The following is a 25,961-nucleotide window of genomic DNA, read 5'->3' as shown; positions in this document are numbered from 1 at the left end:
CATTAGATACACACACACACATGATTTAATTATAGATGTTTTGTTGCCTATTCTTATCGCAGTTTTGTTAAACAAATAAATGACAATAATCGAAGCTTCACTGTACAGGATTTGGGCACAGTTGTATGCATCATGTCTATATGATTCTACATATTGTACATATTACAGCTATTTGGTCCACATCAATCATGAAAAAATGTAAAATATCATGTCATTAACTTACCTGCAGCTGCAGAAGCTTTGGTTGATGGAGCTCTAGGTCCTTCTAGTTTATGTCCCACAAGCTGGCACCATCCAACTGGATACATGTCTGGACTTTCACAATCCAACCACTGATCATACTCTTCTTCCCAGCCATCAAAGTGAACTTTGAGGAGTCTGCCTACAACACGAGACACTGTCCCTACACACACCAACCGTGGATCCATGAGATCTGCTGCTTCCAATCTCATACCTACTACAAATCCGTGTGCTGGTATTTCCTGCAAACATTACATCCATATAAAGCATAAATAAGTGGCATTTTAAACTGCAGAAACTATTCAACAATGGGATGATTCTGATTTGGACACGAAGAATTTGAAGAAAAAAAAAATCAGTCCTAAAGTATGACTGAAGAGTTTCACAGTGTTTAATGTGGTTCAAGGTTTTTGCACCATATCATACAGGGTTTGTCACGGAAACAGCCAATTAATGTTAGATATGTATAACTTAGACAATATTTGGGCTAAGAGGGATGAGGTTACAGGAGAATGGAGAAAGTTACACAACACAGAGCTGCTCGCATTGTATTCACCTGACATAATTAGGAACATTAAATCCTGACATTTGAGATGGGCAGGGCATGTAGCACGTATGGGCGAATCCAGAAATGCATATAGTGTGTTAGTTGGGAGGCCAGAGGGAAAAAAAATCTTTGGGGAGGCCGAGACATAGATGGGAAGATAATATTGAAATGGATTTGAGAGAGGTGGGATATGATGGTAGAGACTGGATTAATCTTGCTCAGGATAGGGACCAATAGCGGGCTTATGTGAGGGCGGCAATGAACCTCCGGGTTCCTTAAAAGCCAGTAAGTAAGTATAACTTAGACAATATAAAGCACAAACTATACAGTTTATGTTTTAAGTATGATATTATCCAGGTTGGCTCCACTCTTGTGAACACGTTTCTCACATCAACAATACAGATCACTTATGATCCTATGCAGCATATGTCGCCAAATAATCAATATTTCTTCTCAAATTTTTGCTTTCATGTCCCCAGTATTGTGTGTGCAAGTTGCATAAACTTTCAAGTGTTCCATTAAAAAAAGTCATGTTGCGAGATCTTGTTGGTCAAGAAATGTTACCTATGTTAGAAATAACTCGGTATGGGAAAAGCAATCCTATAGCAGCCATAGAGGCATTTGCTGTGTAGGCAGTAGCTCATTTTGTTGAAACCAAGTTACATTAGGATAGCATGGCACTTACATAATAAGAAATGTATGGATTATGTGCACACTGTGCTGATGTCAGTGTTACGCTCTTCCCTAGTCATCTACGAAAAAAATTTGGACCAATTATGCTGACAAACGAAACTGTGCACTACATGTCACTTCTTCACTGTGAAGAGGTTGTTTATGAAGCTGATGAGGATTTTCATTGATGAATATAAAAATTTTTTTCTTATTGTTGGGTTGGTACATAAGCTCGTAGCATTTCTGTTTCGTGTACTGGTACTCTGGTTGCTATGGGTTTATTTATTGATTGCCATTTTTTATTTGAAGTTCAATTGTTATGCTTGAGTTTACATATTGAAGTTTTCATTTTTGCAGATAGTGAGTGGAGCCATGAACTCTTAGAAAATGGAATGTCAATTGGAGAAAGTGAAACATTTCCGACATATTCTTCTTTATTCCCAATACTTTTCGATTGCTGATAAAATTCATGTTCTGGGAATAATAAGTTAAGTAGTAAAATATTGCTGCAATAAAAAAGTATTGGGAATAAATTTGAATAAGGAACAAAAAAAAGTTTCCTTTCCAGGCAGGATTCGAACCACGAAAGTTTTAGTTACCAGTCTATCGTGCTCTGGAGTGAACAAGGCTCTGAAATCAGCTACAAGAGTTGGTCTTGTTTTTTTTTTGCCACTACTGTACATACAGAATGCAGTGACTGATGAGGTTAAGAAACAACATATTTCCACTCTTCTCCAACAGAGATGACCACAGCCAAGGTAATACATGCATCAAAAGAGTTAAGAAAGGGAGTAATGGCATGTCTTGACATAGGACTTAGCCTTCATTCATCTAGAGAAGTAGTGTTTAAAAAGGGCGCGTCAGCTACTATGGCTATTTGCGCCCTTATCTAAAATTCTTCATAAAACAAAGAGACAACTAATACAATAACCCGAGTGCCAAAAGAACTAAAAAGCGTTGTCACGGTAAAACAAGGTACACATCATTCATCTATGACAGCAGTAAATTTACATCATGATGACAACAGCTTTACTTCCTCATTTCCCTGAAGTGGAACTTGAAACTTTTCCAACTTATCCTGAGCCATCCAGAGGCAAGCACAATAACCATTACACCAACAAGGTCGACCCAATAACAACTAAATATACTGGAGTCTAGAGATTGCCTGGAGAACTGAAAAGTCATTAAATCTTATCGTGGATCAAATATCAAACTTCCGGAATACACTACTATTACTGGGATCTGCAACCATGGAGGTTACAGAAAGTTAGGAATGGAAACATGCTTTCATCTCGATATAGAAGATTAAAAATTTTTGCAAGATTTGGAAGATGAGAATCAATATCCTTTCAATCAATCAGAATTGAATGAGCCTTCTGTCCTATTGAAGAAGAGAAAAATAATGAAAAAAAATCCTATAGTTGCTGCAATAACCTTTAACTGGTACAGAAATCGTGAAGAAGAGTTCAAACTATTTTTCGTAAAGGAAGGGGAACTTGTGATATCCCTGGTTTGATTGATCGACTAAGAATAGTTTTACGAACCAAGAGAATGGCATTTATTTATTGACTCAACCAAAAGAAGTCTAATGGATATTCATCTTGTTTGTTTAGTCAACTGTCCAAAGACAGGTCTGAGCCTCACAAGTGATACCAACATGGCACCACTTATAAGACAAATAGGCCAGGAGATAATAGGTGGCCAGTTCCCCCCCCCTCCATTGCATACATCGCCAATTAGATAATTTTCTAATGTAATCAGACTTCTTCTTATTCATCTTAATAATGAGAATAAACTTACTCCAGTGTCACACACACATTTAACATTTCTTACAGAAACATAAACATTTACACAATGTTCTACATAAAATTAAATGCAACAGACAGAAGTTATTTTACTGGGACAACAAGGCTGGTACATTATATTTCTGTAGGACAGTAGAGCCGACACTTGGCAGTTAAAAGTTGGCACAAAAGAAAAGACTGTGTTGGGAACAAATGATGTATCAAATTCCTCGTAACTCAAAAAGTTTTGTTACTCACCTACACAGGGCAATTCTAAAGTCTTTCCGAGGTTTCAGGGGAGTAAGCACAAGGTTGGGGTAGTCTTTTATTGCCCCACATATCAATCTGAGTGCATTATTTTGTGCTGCTTCCAAGTTTTTGTAGGGTTGACTTATTTGCTGTGGCTAGTACTTCACTACCATATTTTAATACTGATTTTACATAAGTTTTATATGTGGTATTCAGTGTATCTTATGTACTTTCCCATGTAGCTTCAGCTAGTCGTTTTAGAAGACTTGTTCTTTTTCCAGCTTTGCTAACAATTGTGGAGGTATGATTCTTCCAATTTAATTTATTATCCATATATACTCCTAAATATTTTGTACTTTTTTTTTTGTATTTGTAATCAATGTAATGAGATGTAAAATAAATAAAAAAAGTGTGGGTGTATATATATAGTAGCCATGATTTGATCATTACCACTGGCTCTACAAAGGTTTCTTTTATAAATAAACATGCTGACGCGGGATTTCTCTGACACCAATAATGTGTTATACAGCAATCTAGCCTATGACTAATATGCTGGAGTCCATATGGACTGCTGAAATGTTGCCAGTTCTTATTCATACTCCATAGAAATAGGATTACATGTCTCATTTCCCACACTGTGGAATTTTAGTTGACAAAACGTTATAACTATATGTGTAGTCACACCAAGCTGTGTGTTGTTTAAAAACAATACCTCTAACAAAACACGTTGTTTAAAAAATATCTCTATCAGACACTTGGTGAGTTAGTGTGGCAAAACAAAGCACTGCTCACATTAAAATTAAATTTAAAAAACCTGCCACAGGTTAACTATGTAGCATATTAATGTATTTAAATGAGAGTCTGTGGAGCAATGCGCCATGGCACAGTGCAGTGCAATTGGTATTCATCAGGAAGAATCAGATGTTGTTGGGTAGATGCTGAGACATTTCCACTTGGGACTAAACTGATGACTTAACAGTCAGCTGTCTTCTTATATAGACTATCTGTGCATCTTAACTCCTTTAAAGGTCAGGAATTGAAATGAATTGTGAAAAACTGATTAATTAAGTGAAGAAATATCCATTTATGACAAAAGCCACAAATATTGTTACAATAATAGCCTATGTGATAATGTCTGAAGGGAAATAACGCACCAGGAAACATTACAGGTGAGAATGTAGTTTTAATCCATTTTGTTTAGCTGTGCTGTGCTATGCCACACTGCATCACACTAATTAGTGCAGGCCAGAAAAAACATTAGCACAGTGTGACACGCCACAATGTGTAGGTGTGTGCAAGCCAATACTGTATCACTTCTTTCCAACTGGCCGAAATATCCACTTTAACATGAACTTAAAAACTTAGTGCCAGCAAGCTTCTAATCTTAAGCTGTTATGGTTGCACGAACATGAACATACTGTGATTGGTCGCATTTAATGGAATGATTCCTAGCTGTTACGTTTAGATCGAAGTTTGCAATATGCTTGAGAATGTACGTATAGTGTTATACTCAAAATGCATCATCATTGCTATCTTCTCTTATTTCATTACATAACACCTCACAAACAACAAATCCTTCCTGCAGTTGAAAGTGTTCAACATAATACCGAATAATGAATTACACATATGGCAGCAGTATGCTCAAATAAATGACAAACAAATTCTACAAGATACCAGAATTGTGCAGAGATTGGAAAATACTTGTACTGTAATTTACATTAATTAAAAATAAAACAAGACCAAAATTTACCCTATTGAAGAGAACTAATGGAGCTGTTGTAAGATTAGATTCCTCCAGATATGTAGACCAATCAAATTCTCCAGCTTCATATCCTTTTGGTGGAGTAAGGGCAATTGAATTGACATCACAGAAGCCTGCAGGGAAGATACAAGGAGAGCTGGCATGATAACAAAACCAGTCAGCTCCTGATGCATCCTCATCATAACTGTCAATGCGGATCATCACATAGTCTTCTCTCAAGACTTTCATCACAGTTGCCACACAGATAGCAGAAAGATTCAGAGGATCGATAGCTTCCAGTTTCATACCTTCCTGTAATCATTACAACAAAAACCACACAAATTGATATGAAAAACATGCACATAAATAATATAAACAATACTGTTTACCATATTTACTCGCGTAATAGGCGCACTTTTTCCATAATTTTTTATTAAAAATCCAGGATGCGTATTATATGCGAGGAAAAACTTTTAGGGGGAAAAAGATCATAACTACCTGACACCCCTCGTGATAATTATAGCTGATTTTGACATCGTACATTCAAGTAATATTAAAAATGATTGTACGACTTCAAGAGCATCAATATATCGAACACTTACGATCAGTAAATAAAGAATCTTTTTGTAACTAATATACTGTCCATTCATAAACCACAAAAGAAGTAAATTAAAATTATCAGTACCAGTTGCAGAAGACACAGCCCTGCAGTATATATTGACTACACCCCGACTCTGGCTACTAGCAACAGGCATCTATAACGAACACCCATCAAAATACCCCTCATTTCTCGTGAAAAACAACAACTGAATAGACTACAGTGGACTATAGTGGACTTTATGTTGTCAGCAAACAGCTGGATACATTAAGAAGATTGATTAGTTTGATTTTTGTAACTAGGCCTAATGCTGACGATATGTCCCAAGACTATCTCGTCTAATCACATCATTTCTATTGTTGGTCGCTGGATTTTTCCTGTCAGTGTCATTTTTTGGACCCCATCTGCAATCCACTGCCCGTACAGTTTCCTGACATTCGTTTTAAATGGTTTGTTTATGCTAATATCTACAAGTTTGAGAACAGAAGGGATTACTGCAATATCAATTTTAATTTCCGAAATAATTTTCCTTGTGTTGTCACCTAGATGACCTCGAAAACTGTCCCACACCAGGAGCCGGCTGCCAAAGTAAAGCACCAGGATGGTTTTACCACACTGTCCACACCCAATCACATACTATATCTCCATCCATCCACCCACCCTTTAACTTACACAGTAACATGAATCCCTTGAAATGACCTAATTTTCGGTATGGTTTTTCTTTTGAAGACAGCACAGTGGTAATTTCCTCCCCTCTGCAATTACCGCTAATATTACTGTGCAGCAGGTTTTCTTGTAACTAGTTATACATATTAGTACACTACTTTCTCCTTTCTTAGTGATTATTGTTTTAGTCAGCATATCAAAGTAGACAAGAGCTTGATACGTATTGCCTATTAATTGTGACAACAAATAGTTTTTATTCTTCCTCATTTGAATAGTAAACCTGTGAAATTTCACAATTTTATGCTCAAAACCTTGTGACATCCGACAAAGAAATGTTCTTCTCCTAAGTGAAGAGTCATTTCTTCTCATAAAATGGCATATCCATACCCTGATTGCTTTAAATTCAGTGAAAATGATGCCATACTTCTTGGGATTTCACATGCTTTGTATTGCAACATTTCATGTGAAAAACCAACTCCATTATTACGCTACTCGGTTACATATTCCAATAGTTCATGTTAAACAGATGGATACTTGCCACTTTTCTGACCTCGAAATGCTTTTCTTGATTTGTTTGGCATTTCCAAAAGTGCCTGTTTCTGTTTTCGTCAGTTACGCATGTTGCATTCAGAAACTGTAAAGTCTCAACTGGCAGCCTATTTCCGTGAACTTCTGCAAATTTAATTACTTTTATCTGAAAATTTGCCGAGTAATTTGTATATTTACACTTATTGGGATCCATTATAAAGAAACACAATAATAACCACAGAACACACTGAAGCAAGCAACACTACAAGAGACAACAATTGACATTAATGAAGAGACAACACTTACATTAATGCTGCTCATAGCACAGTGAAAGTTTTTAAATTATTAAAAAGAACCAATCACAATCCATTTTACCAATCCTAATAAATTATCTTTTTGTTTTAAAAATTTATATATGAGAAGTGTATTTAACATTACGACTATATATTCCCACAGGTAGCAACTGAAAATTTAATGCATAAATTATGTGGAGATTTTATGTATGTATTACTGTTAAAAATTGGAGTGCGTACATTAAGCAATGGCGTCTATTATGCGAGTAAATATGGTCTATATGATCAAGATTCATAAAATATAACTAAAGTTTTAAGATAAACATTAATCCTAAACTTCAATATTAAAAACTGATCATCCCAACATCAGCAATAGTTAAGTTCTCCTTCACATATATCTGCACTTCAGAAATTAATTTCCTCACACTATCAGTGTCAGAAATATTCCAGCAAATCTGACACTAGTAACAGCTATCAGAATATTATCACTGTCATGACATTGTAGACAAAGTTTCAGCTCAGAATGTGTCATTAAGGCATCTCTCACACTAGGGAAACTGTTACATATATATCTGCTTTTACGAAACTAAATTTATTCAACTAATTTCACATCTTACCCCTCATAGCAGTGAAGCAAGATTTCATAAACTAGGGAGTCTAAGGGTTACCTTAAATTTTATTGCTCCTTCCTCTCTGTAAACGATAACACCATGATCCCAGAAGCTCTGCTGGTTGTTTGAAAGCTCTTTTAGTCAAGATTTCTCTATCACATTGTATTTAAGTTGCTTGTTTGTGAAAAATATTTTTATGCATTTTAATGTGCCCATTCTTTTTTCATTAAACATCTTGTCACTGGAAATGTAAAAACTAAATGAATTAAACGAGATGTCTGTACATAAACTTTATCAAGTTCATCGTCGAAAATATATCTCAGCAGTATTTGTGGTAGTAGATGTTCGGTTTCATTGGAGTATATGTTCACCAGTCCTTTTTCAATTGTTCACTCACAAAGGGTATATTTTCAGAGTTGTTTGTTCACTTTCGTTCATGCGAAGTTTTCGTATATGCCTGAAATAGTTTTTCATCCAATAATTCAGCAAAATGGAAGTTTTCAAAGTATCCACTCATATTTACATCTCCAGTATTACTGTTTAAATTATTTCATATTTTAACACTTTAAGTGCTAGAAATGATTCTGCTGTCAAATTGTTGGAAGTTTTGGCAATATTAATACATTCATTCACTGTCTCTCCATTTCACAGATTGTTCACATTAGATATGATTGTTTTTATTTCATAGTTGCAGAAGTTTATATTAGTTACAGATTTGTTTATAGACCCTTGTTTAAATTGTCGAACCAATACAACAGAAAGAGAAAGGTATGGTTTTATGGTCTCTTAACCAATCCTGTAACGCCATAACATACTCACTGTCCTATTGTTCGTCGTTATCAACAATGTGCGTCTCTGAAATGGGATGCTATTGTTGCTGTAGCTCTGGGGTGAGTTTCATGGTGTTATGCATGCCTGAAGTGCTTTGGACCTTCATCTCGCATGACCTAACTCTCTTTGACGATTTGCTGAAATACATATGGAAGGCAGTCAAATCGTAAATGAAGAAACTCACTTTTATTGTTTTCGAGTTATACAAGAGCACCAAATTGGGTTTCTGTGTATAACAATGAATCTACATTGCACGCACTCTTCTTTTATGATGTTTTGCACACCTCATTGAGAACCTGCTATTACAGAGTTCCATCATAGGCTTGACAGTTTAGCTTCTTATCAACATCCCACTCTCTTAAAATACAAATCTCTCTTGAATGGTACAAACAGCAAAACAGTAAATACAGTACAGTGTTCATTTGAGACTGACAGAACAAGTACAATCCAATGTTCATTCAGTCTAAATTGATATAAATTCATAGGGAAGTTCTTTTCGAATTTAATTTACTATATGAATTACAGTCATTGAGTTCATTTTGAATACCACTTTAAATCCTGAGGTTGATACCAAATTCTCTCTCATGAACTATTCTTCTTGTTACTCTCGTCATGCCCAGGGGAAGGGATGTTCCTGTTTTTCTAGGTGTTTTCTAGATGAGACATCATTTGGATTAATCGGTCACTAATCCATCCATTGTGGATTAGGATTAATATTTTACAGCTCAAAGACGTTTCCTTTCTGGTAAGGTATGCTCAATTCTATATTTGCCTAGAAATTGAAAATGTTAACTATTCTGTATGACTTTTTGAAAATCCGTTACTTATGAGGTCTCTTATGAAAATGTTTAAAGGAACTTCTATCATCCTTACACAAGTCACTTGGTCACTTGTCTTTTAATGGGATTTTTTTTTTCAAACGAGAAAGAAATTAATGGAATTTTAATTACACCACCAAATTGCTACTTTCGTTCACACTAAAGCAAAAGAGAAAAAAACTGGAAAGAAAACCGAAAGAAATCATTTGTCTTCATTATTACGTAATTTTAACCAAGAGCGTGGATTCCAGGCTGCTGTTGTTGCTGCTACACAATAAAGCAATCATCTTGTGGAGCATTGTCTAGCAATTCAGAAGCATGTAAATCTTTACAAACTAGATTTTCATACAAAGAATGTAATTTCTAATAATTTGAACTTGATATGCTTACCTGAAATGAAACTCCAGAAGGACATGCACCTGATACAGGTGAATGAAAGTATTCTTCAGTAGCATCATTTTCACCCCACGCTCCTTCCTCGCAACGTTCAAGGTATTCTTCTGGAGCATCTATGGTCTGACCAACACGGCGGGCCCATCCAACTGGGTGTATGAGAGGCGAATCCTCATGACACCAGAAACCATTGTCATCTGGTTCTGCATTATAGTAGCGGACATGAAGCCGTTTCCCAACAATTTTCTCAATTGTAGCTACTTTAACTTGAGAGATTCTATTTTTATCCACTACTTCTAAGTTCAATCCACATCTGTCGAAATAACAACATAGATATATTCAGAATCATTCATTTTCTGGCTAATATTAATAATACCTTCTATGCATTAGCCGAGATTTAAAAAAATAAATTAAGAGCAATTTGTAATTTAAAATTTGGGTTTCACAGCAAAGAGAATAATGTTAAATTGAATATAAAAATACATTAATCATATAGGCTTGCCCATGAGAAAGTGTCCAAAATATTTACACATAACCTACAAATGCTTCTCTAATCAAACTTAATTTAACTTGAATATAAACTAATATTTGTGACATTCATTAACTGCAAACGAATTTTGAAGAATTTTAAATTTATTTGTAACGTTTGTAACCATAATGTGATAAAAAAAAATCAACGAAGTCACACCACTGACACTCTTGGTAGGTAATTATTCTGTTCGAATTCTTGTACATTTTCAAAAAAGTAATTATCCAGTGACATAGAAGAAGAAATAACGTTTCATTCCATATTAATGTAGTTCACTATAATCTTATTTTAAGAGAACAATAAAATACAAGCAAGTTCTTTGTTCAAATGTTCCAGATTGTGTCACACCACTGGCATTCAGTCCTCTGAAAAGTATAAGTCTAAGATTACATTATTTTATATTATATTTGTTTATGTACTGTACCTGAATCTAGACACAAGGCTGTCGGTAACTTTATTGTAGAAGTTAGAGGGCAGAGTTCGAGCTCCTGTCAAACGCTTAACAAGAAACTCCTTCCAGTCTTTGTACTTATCTTCTATTGCTGCAAAGAAACAACAAAAAGACTGATACAGTAATTAATGAATGTATAAATGTATTATACTTTTAATTTAATTTTTCTGTCAATTTAATATAAAAATCGAACGAATTGCATATTTAAGTATGAAGTTACAAGCTTGTCTCTTCATTCCATTTACAAATATTTCTTTACAAAATTAATAAATAAATGTTACAAAGATATTGGTATTAAACAATGAATAGTTAAGTCATTTGCCTGCTAACAGCTCAATACAAAACTGCCATATATTATTTTTCTTATTCTTATTTAATAGACAATGTGGTTCTTGCCCTTGCATAAAATGCAACTCTTAACCGAACACGCGAAATTTTAATGAAAATTGTACCCAGTTGCTGTAGGATTTCAAGAGAAGATTTCAATACAAAGGCCTATACACAATATGTTAAAAGTGTAGACAATTAGTCAATAAAAAATTGTCATTTAGTTTTTTGATTGATCATTTGACTCAGCTTTGCATGCCTCAACAATACGAACTACTCTGTTATAAAAGCAAGTTTCAGTCAGTCAGTAGTTGGGTGGTGGCCAGTTGATCATAAGGTCTGTCTACCGGTCAGTCATTAGATTGATCTGTCAGTCACTTGGTAAGTCGACCTATTGGTCCGCCTGTAAGTCAATCATTCATTTGGTCAATGAATAACTGATTGTACGATTACTAACTGATCAACTTACTCAATACCGACTAACTGACATACTGAATATCGACTGACAATCTAAAAAAACTGGCTAACAGAAAGTCACATTGGTGGATTAACCTATCAACTGATTGACGAATGACCAAATGTCTGATCAAATACTGACTAACAGAAAGACACACTGACAATTGAACTATCATCAACTGGCCAATAGAATACTGACTGATAAACCCAGGATCTCATACACATTACTCAGTTCAGCATCAATGTTGATCTAAAAATCGCATGTACAGCATAGACGTGAAATCTAAACACTATTTTAAAGTAACTTTTTGTCAAAATGGCTCACCATTTACGTCAAACACCTACGTGTATTGGAATCTAGTCTTTATACTCTACAAGATGGGATGGGTTTTATTAAAATACCGCAATCCAGGCTACGACCTCCTCTTATTAGTCTAAGAAATGTTTTGTCAAATCGTATACATTTTTCAGTCTAAAGTTTTGAATTCATATTTTATAAATTTATATATTTTCTAGATATGGAAGGTAGCTGCGAATATATTGAATAAGCAGTCGTGGACAGCCAATAAGGGGTGGTCCTCCAGATTGGGGGTATGCAAAGGGTTAACAACCCATTACCGTAAAAAACAGCTTGTTACGAAATCAAACATGAATGGAGAAAGTTACACAACGCAGAACTGCACGCATTGTATTCTTCACTTGATATAATTAGGATCATTAAATCCAGACGTTTGAGATGGGCAGGGCATGTAGCACATATGGGCGAATCCAGAAATACATATAGAGTGTTAAGTACCTAGGAGTGATAATAGACAGTAGGGGAAATTGGAAATTGCAAAATGAATTGGCACGGAATAAAGGTAAAAATGCACTCCAAGCAGTAGACAGATGCCTAAATAAATGGCCGAACATCTATAATGCACTAGTAGAATCAAAAATATTATATAATATTGAGATCTGGGGTAGTAGGTTATCCAGCAGAAACATCGATAAAGTAAGAGCCAAAATGTGTAAAAAATTTCTAGGAATACCGGAGAATGCATCTAACCTGGCAGCGTTACTAGAGATGGGAACCAATTCGAGTCTGGGAATTATTCTAGAAAGAAAAATCAAATATTTAGATAATATTCTGTGTAGGAATGATTCGGCAGTTATGAAAACATGTATCTTTTGTATGAAAGCTGCTAATTGGAAATCGAATTGGCTGAAGGAGCTGGAACGAGAAATAAACAGATTAGATCTAAATTGGCTATGGAGAGAACTAGGGTCTATAAACACGAAAACTATTGGAAGAATAGTAAAAGAGAGGTCAAACGAAATTTCGAAACTAGATATTTTTAGTAATATTAAAGATCTAGGATCACTAAAATACTATAGGGAGGTTAAGCAGTTTTGGGAACAGGAAGAATATGTTAGACTAAATTCAAGGGAAGAGAGAACAGGAATGACACAGTGGAGATTAGGTATCTGGAGACTCAAGAATAAGAGAGGGAACGTAGAGAAGGATAAATGTCCTTTGTGTGGACTAGCTGAAGACGCAATGCATATTGCGCTGAAGTGTCAGGCAACAAATGATTTGAGACACAGTTTGGTAGATAAAAAATTTCTACAAATAAACGCTATAGTAGCTTATAAAAGAATGAATGGTCATCTAAACGCCAGAAATCTGCATAAATTAGGAAAATTTCTTTTCAGAGTTAAAATTAGATGGGAAGAGAAAGTCAAAGCTCTAACGGAGATGGAATTATAAATGTTGAGTAGTCACACAATAAGAAACTACGAAGAGTATTCAATGAAGTTAACAGAATAATTCTTAAGAGATTGAGCATAAAAAATGAAAAAGCTAAAGTAGAAGTTTTAAATACAAGAGCTATACTTATTATTAGTTGTGTATTATTATTATTATTATTATTATTATTATAAACAGAGGATACTTATAGGTTCAAAATGTATTAGTTTTTATTATATTTGTATTGAGAGTGATGGCGGATTAAGAACTAGAATACATCTAATCCGCCATGATGTGAACAAAGATTGATGAAATAAATAAATAAATAAATATAGAGTGTTAGTTGGGAGGCCGAAGGGAATAAGACCTTTGGGAAGGCCGAGACGTAGATGGGAGGATAATATTAAAATGGATTTGAGAAAGGTGGGATATGATGGTAGGGACTGGATTAATCTTGCTCAGGATAGGAAGCAATGGCGGGCTTATGTGAGGGCGGCAATGAACCTCCGGGTTCCTTAAAAGCTGTAAGTATATATTTTCTATATCACGGTCATCTTTTTGCACTTCACTGAATAGTTTTCAAACTTTAATTTACAATAAATAACTTAAATTGCAACAGAGATCAATTCACACATATTTCATACATTGACAAAGAAGAAATGTTTACTACTCAAATTTTAATGAGATGTTACCACAATCGACAAAAATTGCATGCATTAAAAATATTTTTATGTGTAAATAATTATAAATAATAAAATAGATTCTTACTTTTGGGTGGGATGAGAGGTTTCCCTCTTGTGGCACACCATCCTACAGGATGAACTGAGTTAGAACAAAGGCTAACCCAAAAGTCTTTACTACAGTTCTGACCAAAGCCTTCATAACGAAGCAAAGCTTTATACCCAGCTATCTTCAGAACTGTCGCAACCCAGAATGAATCAGGGAATGATTCTGTAAAATCATCGCAGTCTGTGTTCTCTACTTCAACTTTCATTCCTACAGTAATATTTTCCCAACAATCTGCAAGAGGAGCCTGTAAACAGATTATTATTAATTATAACATGTAAAGAGTAAATTACAAATTATGTAACATTAAAATACCTTAACTGAATCCTCCTAAACAATTTTAAAATGTCTCAACTGATAACAACTCAGCAATTGACATTTACACCTTCACAAAATAGAAGTTTCATGAATAAATCTTAGGCATTACTACAAAATATCTCTAACAGCTGGATCTTTGTATAAAAAAAATGCATTACATTGAATTACTACCATAATAGGGTTTTCTACCATATGTCACAAATTAATTGCACATCAAACATTTATACAATCAGTTGTGATATTATTTACAAATATGTAAAAATAATGGTATTAGTTTTTCCCCTACTCTCTAATGTAGGTTTTGTCAGCTTCGCAAATTTATAAGCACATTTTATCTCACAAGGTATTAATTTTCTGTACAACCAATATCCTATACATCATTTATGGCAAAAACTGATATTAATGGGAGTCTTAAAAGATTCAATAGTACCTACATAAACTTTTAAAGATTCAAGTTTGAAATTATTCCTAGATATTTTTAGTTATGTTTCTGGCATTATTTCTATGTATGTATACCCAGTTATTAATAGATTACACAATCTCCTCAGATACATGTGTAGGGCCATGAATCTTATGGCATCTGTAATGGGTAATACCAAGCAATTTTCATAACATTGCTACTTTTAGATACCAGAGGATACCATTAGGTGTCAGTTGACAAAGCCATCTACAACTGAAAATAGGAACTGTAGGTGCATGATACAGTAAGAATCTCGATTCTGACACCAAGTTCTTTATGTGCCACAAATTTAATTTAATGTATGATTGGTAGTACATCTGAAATTCTAATGCCCCAGTCACATTTGAACCATTGAGACTGTACTTGGGTCCAGGGACAGACATGGGAATCAGTAGATCACTGAGAAATGCTAAGTTTCACATCAAAAGTAAGATAAATCTTTATTAGTCGAATTCTCCAAACAATAGTTTTCAAAAGAATACATTGCCTTTATTTTTATTAAAATGCACAATGCCGAATTTTTAACTTGATAAGTCAGCACAATTTATGTTATGATGACACTGAAGTTTCATGAACATTTATCTTTCAGTCCTGATCACATATAACATTGCCTCAAGGCAATCACTTTTATCAATTTCACTAAGCTATCATATAGAGACTGCAAAAGAAATCATATTACAGTATAACCCTTATGGAATTGCTTGGACCAATTGTAGTTCCATCTAGCGGTCATTACCAAAAAATTCCTTTTCGATGGTGGAGGCTCTGGTGGTTGTTCTCATTTTATGTTGCCATTTCATAACATGAGAATGACCAATCTGATATATATGATAAGGGCTTTCAGCAAATGGAATTTTCACTTACATTTCGCTACATTTTACAACTCCAAGTAAAAATTACCCAGATACTCTGTAAATTCTAGTGAAACCAATTTGTTCAATATTAAGGAAACATTTACCAGAGACATGTAGTAAATTAGTAAATCAAAACACGAAGACAAGTCAAAAAAGAGAATGAATTTTTTTTTGTCATGTAGTGGACATATAGTGTTTAAAAAAGTTTTTGTGAGAATGGATCTCGTGGGATTAGTGGACAAAATTATAGGCATGTTTGCGAATATGTCTGACAAGATTGTGCCAACAGGAAATGGAGTCGGTTCATAATGACCAGTATGCAACTTTGAAATGTTGCATGTCTGCAGAAATCTGCCATGCAATCATATGAAATGTTGCAGCAGGCACAATTAACTACATTTCGGTGGTTTAAACAGTCTAAGGAGGGTCGTGTTTCGACCATAAAGCAAGGTGGTTTAGGCACTCCAGCCACCATGGTGTATCAGATTAACACAGCTGCCATCATTGTTTGGGATGACAGCCAAATAACAGTAGATAAAGTGACAGACATATTAAACATTTCTCATATTACTGCTAACATCTGAAAAGGATCAGGTGCAAATGGTGTGTTGCGAGCTTCAGCATCTGATATCAGAGCATGGCAAGGTCTACCTGAATTTCATCATTACTGGTGATGAGAGTTGGCTTCACAACTACGATCCTGGTAGCAAACATGCGAGCAGGCAGGGAATCATCCAATTCTCGATGCCAAAGGAGGCAAAGGTTGTTCCATTGGTGGGAAAGGTAATAGTGATTTCCTCCTTTCGACTACCATGGAATGGTGTACCAATATGAAATCCACCTGTATGCCACAGTTGTTGGGCAGTATTACATGACAGTTTTCAATACCCTAGCAAAACACATAGGACGAAAATGCTCTGAGCTGCATCCATCTGATTGGTATTTACACCACGATAATGCACACCTTCACATTGTTGTCCAATATTTCAACAGACAAAACATCAAATGTATATGCACTCACAATATAGTCTGAACCTTTCTGTGTGTGATTTTTTGGTTCCCTCATCTGAAATTGGAGCTTTCGGCTTGTCAACAGTAGTTCTGAAGAAAATGTCAAAAGACAGGTTCCAGCACATCTTCCAGGACTGGCAGACATATTGGTCCAAGGGCATACAACTCAATGGGGACTACTTCGAAATGGACTACAGTGAAACCTCTCATTTACGGACACTGAAAGGACATAACAATCTGTCCGCATCTGGGAGGTGTCCTTTATTGGGAGGGAGCCTCCCCACTCTAACAGTAAATTTATAATATCCATTATGTATCCCTTCACATTTTAAATGAAATGTATTGCTGTAGTTTAATTCTAAATACAGTATACTACAGTAACTCTGAACTACAGTAGATAAGATCGAAAAGGAAAATACAGTACTGTGCCATGCAATTTTATTCTATGTCTACAGTTATGCAGTACTGTAATTTACAGTTTTCAACTTAACCTTTATGTTCAGGTGCCATGTCTCTCGAAACTGAACAACTGGTTGAAGAGAAAAGAATAGTCCTACTAACTCAATCATGTGTCGAATACAGTTTCACAATCACGGAAACCTTGGACTCATCAGACAGGTTAAATTTTATGACTCTGTTTATCCATGCGCTTCCAGCTAACAAGGGGTAGCCGGCTGGGCTAGTGGTAGCCTACGAGACCCTTATTGTCTTCTTTCATGTTAAGGAATTTCTGTACAGTTCTCAAAACTAAATTTTTCATTTTTGTAACACATTAGGTCTTGAAAACTAAGTTCTGTCCGCAGTCAGGAGGCAAAGCAAGCTTTAGGACTGTGAAACAGCTGTCCGTGTCCGTGTCTGAGAGTGTCTGTAAACGAGAGTTGAATTTATCATTATTTCAGTTGGAACATAAAAATCTGTCCATATTTGAGGAGTGTCCATATCTTGGGGGTGTCCGTAAGGAGAGGTTTCACTATATATTAACCTGGAACCTATCTAATGTATTTCGTGGGTAAAAAATTCATTTTCACTTTTTTCCGATTTGCCTTCGTACAATACACCAAAATACAATAATATCATGGAAGAATTTCCTATGAACAAAATCCTGTTAAACCTTGGCAGAATAAAGAGAGCAACTCACATGACTGAAGCATGAGACAGGCGCAGCAATGAAGCCTGACTCTGATAGCTGACTTTTCCATTCATATGTATTTGCCAACTCTGAACGATTCCTCTTTACCATTACGGGACTTGGTGGGTCATCAAGTGGGAGAGTAAGAGGAGCAGGTGTTTCGAGTACATCAGCAACTTTTGCTTCTGCTTTAATAGGTTTTTCCATAGGAGGAAACTGAAACAAAATTAATACAACAATTGAATTGAAAGCGTTTGTATGAATCTTACACAAGGAGAAATTTCATTAAAGTTTATGAAGTTCATTTCAAGAGTTTCCTGTATGAGGATAATGCACATGGAAAATTAAATATGTTTATGCTGTAAAACTTGAAGGAGAAAATCCTTTATTCAACATAATCACACTTCAAGTAAATACGCTTCATCCATAGACCAAATGTGCAAAAAAGATGCACCTTCTTGTGTGCACCACTGAAAATTCGTGCTCGATAATGACACAAGAGTTTTTTGTTTCCCTCCAGCTACAGAGTCAGAATTCTTACCTCTGTTGTGGAGTTGAATAGCAGAAACTCGCTGAACTTACTATGCTTGGAATTCACTCTCAAGATCATGTTAACTCACCCTTTATATTTAGCATTACACTAATTATCGCACAGATTCATGCCATGGTGTACAAGATAAAGGTATTTTAAGAAGTTACGCATCTCTCGTGTCATTTTCCCCAATAAAACATAGACGTTTATTAAGGTACACAAGTTCGAGTACATAATGTTGCACTGAACTGTTTTATGATTCATTACTCAACTCTCATGCATCATCAGAGTCGTAAACCATTGTCATGGTCTTAGCAAATGTTTGGACATCCTATGCACTAGAGCACTACTGTCACAATTTGCCATCATACAGAAAACTTCTGAAATGATTCTCGTATATGTCCGGAAAGTGTAAAATATATTTACTAAATATTATAACATTTTTTTCTAGAGTAAAAGAAAAAAATCAGCAGTAATTAATTGCAAATCGGTCAAATGCAAAATTTGTAGCTTAACATATCAAACAAGAGACTGAAACACTCCAACTTAGTTAACCAATGGCTTCCCTCCAAAACAGTATAGCTTTAATTGAGAGATCATGTAATATTTGTGATGTTAAAACAGATTTAAAGCAGATTAATGTGAAATAAAATACCTGTATGGGCTATTCCATATGAAATCGATCAGTGAAAAACCTCGCAATTTTTATACTCTAATTTTTTCCCTACTTATACAAGGTGCTGAGGGGAGTGCATTTTCAAAAATATACTAGCGAAAGTCAAACGGTTTTCGTATTATTGAGCGACAAATTTACCACGTATTTTATAAAAACAGGCCTCTTTCAGCACTCAGAACTCTGGAACCATTTACTGTAGTACATTGAACGAGAGATAATTTTGAAGCTGACATTTGGTAGGTTATGTTAAGAAGTAATCCTTATTTTTATTGTACACAGAGAGACAGATAATCTGATTTTACTTGCTTTTAGGCTTTTTGGCCATTCGTAAAAATGTAAAAAAATATTGAGAAAAAACCTTGCATTATTAAGAGGGATTCGGCATTGTTTGCTTAGTGGCTCGGCAATAAGTTTCGAGGGTATTAAATAAATTATTTTCACACACCTAGACTTGAACGGCGCAGTACCGCACACACTGGCCGAGAGCTAAAGATAAGCGAACATTGCGCGTCATTTTACTCCTGTGTTTATGAAAACCTGTGATAAAGCTAGCACAGCCATGACTGCTAGGCGACACATCACGTGTTTATGTCTACTGGCCTTGCTTCCCTCGGCTATCTCCCGCCTCACAGTCAGCTGGTTAATTCACACGCGTACTATTTATTTTCTTTATTTGATATTTTCAATACTTTCTTATCAACGTACCACCAGTAAAAATATATGTTTATTTGTACTTTCAATGCAGAATCCAACCATATATTTTAAAAATATTTTTTCGTGGCCAAAGGCGTCTTAATGAAGAAAAATCTAATTTCTCCATTTCCATAAAAAGTAAGAAAAACTGTTTACATGTCAATATAAACTTTAACTTCTCAGCATCAAAATAAACCATGATTTTGATCATTGGGTGAAAGGGTTTCGGAGCCACAACAGTTTAAAGTTGCTAATTTTATGAAAATACGATAAATTTAAATATTATTAATTTAAACACTATTAAGTTTTGATGCCTCAAACTTTGCACAAAGCATTATATCACAGTTGTCTATGGACAGAAAAAGTTTCATTGTATTTAAAAATTGCAAGGTCAATTTTCTCTATATTTCGGTCGATTTGAGATGGAATAGCCCATATATACCCAGTAAAGTTATTTGAGCTACAGGCCATCTAAGCATGGCTGCATACTGGGAGAATCCAGCATCAAGGTCGTGTAATGCATGTGCAGGTAGCCGTTTGTAGTTAGTTTGAGGGAAGCTTTGTCAGCTAGTGGTTGCGCATTCATGTGTTACTTGGTGCTTTCAATGTGTGTAAATTGTGTGCTAATTTTTCTTGTTCTTCGCTAGTTATGCCACTACATAAATAGGACTTATTTTTTATGAAGACACTATCAATGGTGAAAGATATTGAGGAGAGACAATACAAATTTTTTCCGAACAATTAACAGACACAGAATGCCAGAAGTCATTCTTTCAGCAGGACTCTGCTACTGAACACACTGTTTATGAATCATATAATTGTATTGCGAAAGTTACTGAAGATAGAAATATCCATATGGACTGTGGCCAGCTCATAGCCCCAATCTGATTCCTTGAGATTTTTATTTACAGGAAAACTTAAAAAACCAAGTCTAACAGTATAACCTGCAAACAATAGAGAAGCTAAAAGAAAATATCAGACCAGAAATTGCTAAAATCACACCTGAGGAGCTTATGAAAGTTAATAGGAATTTCCTATGCAGATGTAAGGTATACATGGTGACTATCTTTCCTTTTCCAGTTGTGGTGGATGCATTTCTCCAGTAAGCAGCTGTGTTCAGGCAGCCCGTAACTCAAAAAACGCATGCATGCGTATGTGTGGGGCACGCAAGCAAAAAAGATGCACATTGATGTGGTATTTGGCTGATAATATCCCGAAATCTAGCCAATGCCGAATTTGTGTCAGTAACTCAGAGATCAGTACAAAATATGAGTCGTTTACCAGTCCACATTGAGTCTGTAGTCTATTCATATTTGAGCCGTTCAGAGCAAGATTGGTGTAAGTCAAAAATGAGTACTGAGGATTAAAGTAAACATTCTGCAAAATACAGCGCAAAGTAGCAATTAATATTCAATTTATTTAAACTATTAGTAGTCAGTGAATAGCAGAAAGGCCATATTAATTGCTACTTTGCACTGTATTTTACAGAATTTTTACTTTAAACCTCATTACCCAATTTTGACTTGCACCACTTTTGCTCTGAACGGCTCATTTAATGCTTACAAGACTGCTATTCTAAACATAGGAGACCATTGATATATGCAAATGAAAATGAATAAACTGTAGCCACACCAATTACGATTCATAAACTTAGAACATTGAGAAATCTGTGTAAGAAAGGAGTTACTCCTGCTTTATCCAAACAGTCTCAAAATTTTGTTTTCAACGTTAATGACTATGTAGCTGAAAAAAACTGGGGAAAGCATCCATTAACGAAACAGCAAACACTGTAACACTGACGGGGAAAATAAAGAGCAAGATTGTGAGAAAGAGAGAACTTACACAGGAAAAGAAACAAGTGAAAGAAATTTGACAAAATGAGCAATTTTGCATGTGATTTAATTCACAGAGAAATCTGTAACTTCTATGCACGAACTTAACATTTAATTACAAAGGAAATTAGTGAATTCTGATATAGAAAGAGAACACTATGTGTATCATTGACTTCATTAGAATTCATATTTATCAGATTTAAAAAGTAGAAGATTATATAATGGGAGGTGCGAAGATTGCTGCTTGGCAATATGAACACCATTTTTCTATAAACTTAATAAATGCGTTCAAAAGAATACTGGGCTATTTATTTGGATGAAATGCAGTGGGACCACATGATGTAGTAAAATGGGAGTGGGATGATGGTACATGTCAATGTGCACTCAAGGTTCCAATCTATAGAGAGAAAAGGATCATAGTTTCACGTGCTATTGGTCAGGCAGAATGGCTACAAAATTGCTTGCAGAAGCTGTTTCACAGTGGTTGAAGCATGACCTTGGATGTACAGTGGACAAAAATGTGTCTACTCAGTAAGATTTCCATGTGCTGCTCACATTATTTGTGTGAGATGACAAGGCCATGGTTCAATTACAGTGAAATGGCTTCTATCTTTCTGGAAAGAACACTGGTGATGCAAAGGGCTGATAGCCAAAACATTAAAATTGTCGTGCTTTTATGTTGACTTGTATATCATTTACTTAAAAATATACCTTAAAATTAAAAGTTCGGCTTCTATCTTTCTGCAAAGAACACTGGTGATGCAAAAGTCTGATAGTCAAAACAATAAAAATGTCGTGTTTTTTATGTTGGCCTGTATATCATTTACTTAAAAATATACCTTAAAATTAAAAGTTCGTCATAGTTCTAGATAATGTATTTTTCCAGAAAAGTTTTTTAAATATCCAACACATCTAAAAAAATTGCACCTTAAAATAAATAAATAAATAAATATAAAAGACAATAAAAATGACAAACTTTACATTCAAATTTCCTTCATTATCAAAATTTAATCAGACAATTCATTTAAACACATTACCATTTGTTTATTCTACTTTATTAAAAGAGGAGAAGTATGAATCTCTGATGTGAGGAAATGGAAAGGGTGCAATTTCCTGGAACAGTGTATTTTGATCTATATTGCACAGCAGGCAGCTATGATCACATTACGGATCATATAAATAGGATTACTTATTCCTAACGCATTCTCCCTCTTAGTGTTTATAATTATTTTCATTGGTATGAAGTAAATCCACATCCAAACACTACAAGCCATGCATACATAAAACAATATCAATATGAAAGCCCTACCAGTAAGGTATGATGAAATTGTGGCTATCAGACATGAAAGTTTATTTATCAAAAGATGTAACTTGCAAACAAAAAATGTGTAAGCTGTGTCACTGACAAAACCGCGGACTTTTTGGCGTGAAACGTCAAACAACAGCTAGCTTCTCAAAATACATGTTTATTATGTAGCTATTATGTCGATTCGGTTGAGCAACCATAACAGAGGTAGTCGTTGCATGGCAACCACACTTGTTTCTCTACACTGCTGCTTTCTTATGTTCCCTGTACCTTCTTTGCCTCTCAGCAGTAACGAGTGGCACTTTTTGGATTCGCTGGGAGATTCACTCTGTTGACTACGCCATTTGGACATACAATCGTTTGACATGTGATCAGTAGAAGGACAGTAGTGCTCATACCTAGCTGAACAGCCTGTGTGTGCTCGACTTTCTGGCATTCCCTGCATTTTCTGATCTGTTCAGCCCCACTCATAGCAGATTTTTCCTGTTTTTTTTTTTTTTTTTTTGTATTACTCTGTTGGTTTGAACATGTTTCCTCAATTTCGACTTGAATGAATTGGTCATTGTAATTACATTAATTTTCAACTAAAATTTGTTTACATGCTCACAACACCCACACCAAAACTTCTGATTAAATATCAATATTCGTCCGAGATAATATGTTCATTTAGCAAACTAATGCCATTTATTGCATCTAAATCAGACAATGTATGTACTCACAGCACCTTCTTGAAGTTGACTGTGCACTCGAAATTGTACTCCAGCTATCCATTTGCCCTCCCCACCCCATGCACGATACAACTCCCACTGGTGCACCTAGTCACATAGTGGATAATATGCCCCACACATTGATACCCAAATGAACGAAATCGATCAGGAACTTTCTATTGTATGAACGCTTCAAAATCCTACTAAATTTCATTATATCAACTTTTCTAGCCTACATCCCTACCAGCACACCAAATTATAAGACGTTATCATGTCAAAAAACTGCGTATTAAGGATGACAGCGGAGTAGTTCATTTTATTGTGCTTGTATGACTTACTATATCGAATAATGTTTACTTCGTACTACAGCTTTTATTACAGTCTGTTACGACTGAAAAGGTAATTTTACAGTTTATGCTGTAAGAGAGCAATGCTGTCAAACTGTGAAGCACTCTACATAAACAAATGTCAACTTGAGCAGCTGCCACGAGTTTGTAAATTGCTATCACATTTCATCATCACCACCATCATCAATAATAAAAATCACTGATGCGAGACAATATACAATACACCTGTATACAATAACACGAAAATGTGCCATGTACAATTAACATGTGATGAACCATAATTACAATTTCATGCTAACAGTTTCGTGATTCAGCACACCTCATTTTTCTCTACCAGTGACCATACTTCAAGTACAGATGCTGGCTACAATGTACATACACAAATGATACTGATGCAAACCTAAATTACACTTATTGTGATGTACCGAAATATGTATGATATTTCTGTGCAGGAATTCTGCATTATCATATGATGAAGGATGTGTGGAGCAGAGAAAAATTCTCTCTGGCACTGGGACTCGAACCCGGGTTTTCAGCTCTACATACTGACGCTTTATCCACTAAGTCACATCGAATTCCAGTTCCAATGCCGGATTGAATCCCCTCAGTTTAAGTTCCACTTAGTGTGTTGGATATTGTGCCAGTCACACATCTGTGACACAATGAATGAGGGTTAGCTACTAAAGGGAAACTAAGAGGTGGAACTTAAACTGAGATGATTCAATCTGGCATCGGCACTGGAATCCGGTGTGGCTTAGTGGATTTAAAGTGTCAGCACGTAGAGCTGAAAACCCGGGTTCGAGTCCCGGTGCCAGAGAGAATTTTCCTCCGCTCCACCCATCCTTCATCTAAATTACACTGATTCTCCAGGTTGCACAATAAAACATTAACTTGCCTGCAGTAACAATTGTAACAAAAGAAAGAATACAACTACGAAAACAATAAAACAAATTTCGAAGTGTGAATACAAATGCTCACTACAGCCATTTCATGCCATGAGGAACTAATCAGAGTGGCGACAATGTATTGTTTTCATGGAAACTAATCACTTGTAAGTAAGTGGTTCCATCTGAATAGCTGCCATGAAAAGCACATAACCATGAACAGTCATTTGTTTTCTAATTACATACCTTGGTTCCTGGCTTTATACTCAACATTATGAAACAACTATAAAGTGTATAAAAGAAAAATATAATTACTCACATTGAGCAGGGGTAATGGTTTTGGAATTGTTTGGCCTGTTCTTTCTAATTCTGAGTATTCGCGAGCACAAGCCAAACTGCAGAATCTTCGCTCCTTTGTATAAAAAGCGTGTTTCACACCTATAGCTCCACACTTTTCACACACAGCTGCAAAACACATTTTAATTACTTAAACACTTGCAACATATATTCCCACGATTCAAATGGATTACATAGGTGTTACAGGAGTTCTGCATTTCTGATTAAAAATAAAATTGTTGCTATGTTTTAAGTTTTTCTAAACTTTTTTGTTGTCAAATGTTAATTTATGTACAATGGCACAGTTTTATACAATGCCTTACTTATTTCAAATACAGTTTTTAAACACATGAAATATGCTTGCTCAGCTGTAACCATATGCAAACTAATTAAAAAGCAGTCTATAATAATTCAATCTTGAGAACAGATGAAATTTGCACAATTTCTAGCATACAAAAACTACAGAGCAACAGTGAGACTGTCAGTTGCAACAGCCACTACTTAGTATTCAAGAAGAAAGAAAAGCTTATGCTTCAACAGATCAATCACAAATACAGGTACGCATTACATGCAGGTTTATTTTTATATGCTCCGCTTATTCCAACACATTTATAGAAAATATTGTGA

At 35.2% G+C, this 25,961-nt stretch overlaps 1 protein-coding gene across 2 annotated transcripts in view; it reads right to left on the bottom strand.

The window, feature by feature from the left end:
* Window positions 1–25,961, bottom strand: part of LOC138709022 (polycomb protein Sfmbt-like) — an 83,902-nt gene that overhangs the window by 22,900 nt on the left and 35,041 nt on the right. Inside the window, exons 4-10 of one of the 2 annotated variants that reach the window (XM_069839482.1) lie at window positions 25,318–25,463; window positions 18,031–18,237; window positions 14,232–14,496; window positions 10,925–11,042; window positions 9,969–10,284; window positions 5,243–5,545; window positions 224–482 (exon numbers count right to left, since the gene is read on the bottom strand). In XM_069839482.1, coding sequence (XP_069695583.1) covers window positions 224–482; window positions 5,243–5,545; window positions 9,969–10,284; window positions 10,925–11,042; window positions 14,232–14,496; window positions 18,031–18,237; window positions 25,318–25,463 — 1,614 coding nt within the window. The remainder of the gene's footprint in view (window positions 1–223; window positions 483–5,242; window positions 5,546–9,968; window positions 10,285–10,924; window positions 11,043–14,231; window positions 14,497–18,030; window positions 18,238–25,317; window positions 25,464–25,961) is intronic. The other variant, XM_069839483.1, reaches the window with a different exon arrangement.

This window comes from Periplaneta americana, chromosome 11, assembly GCF_040183065.1.
Source record: "Periplaneta americana isolate PAMFEO1 chromosome 11, P.americana_PAMFEO1_priV1, whole genome shotgun sequence".
NCBI lineage: Eukaryota > Metazoa > Arthropoda > Insecta > Blattodea > Blattidae > Periplaneta > Periplaneta americana.
The sequence above is the reverse complement of the archived record's forward strand: the minus strand, read 5'-3'. Positions and strand labels throughout refer to the sequence as shown.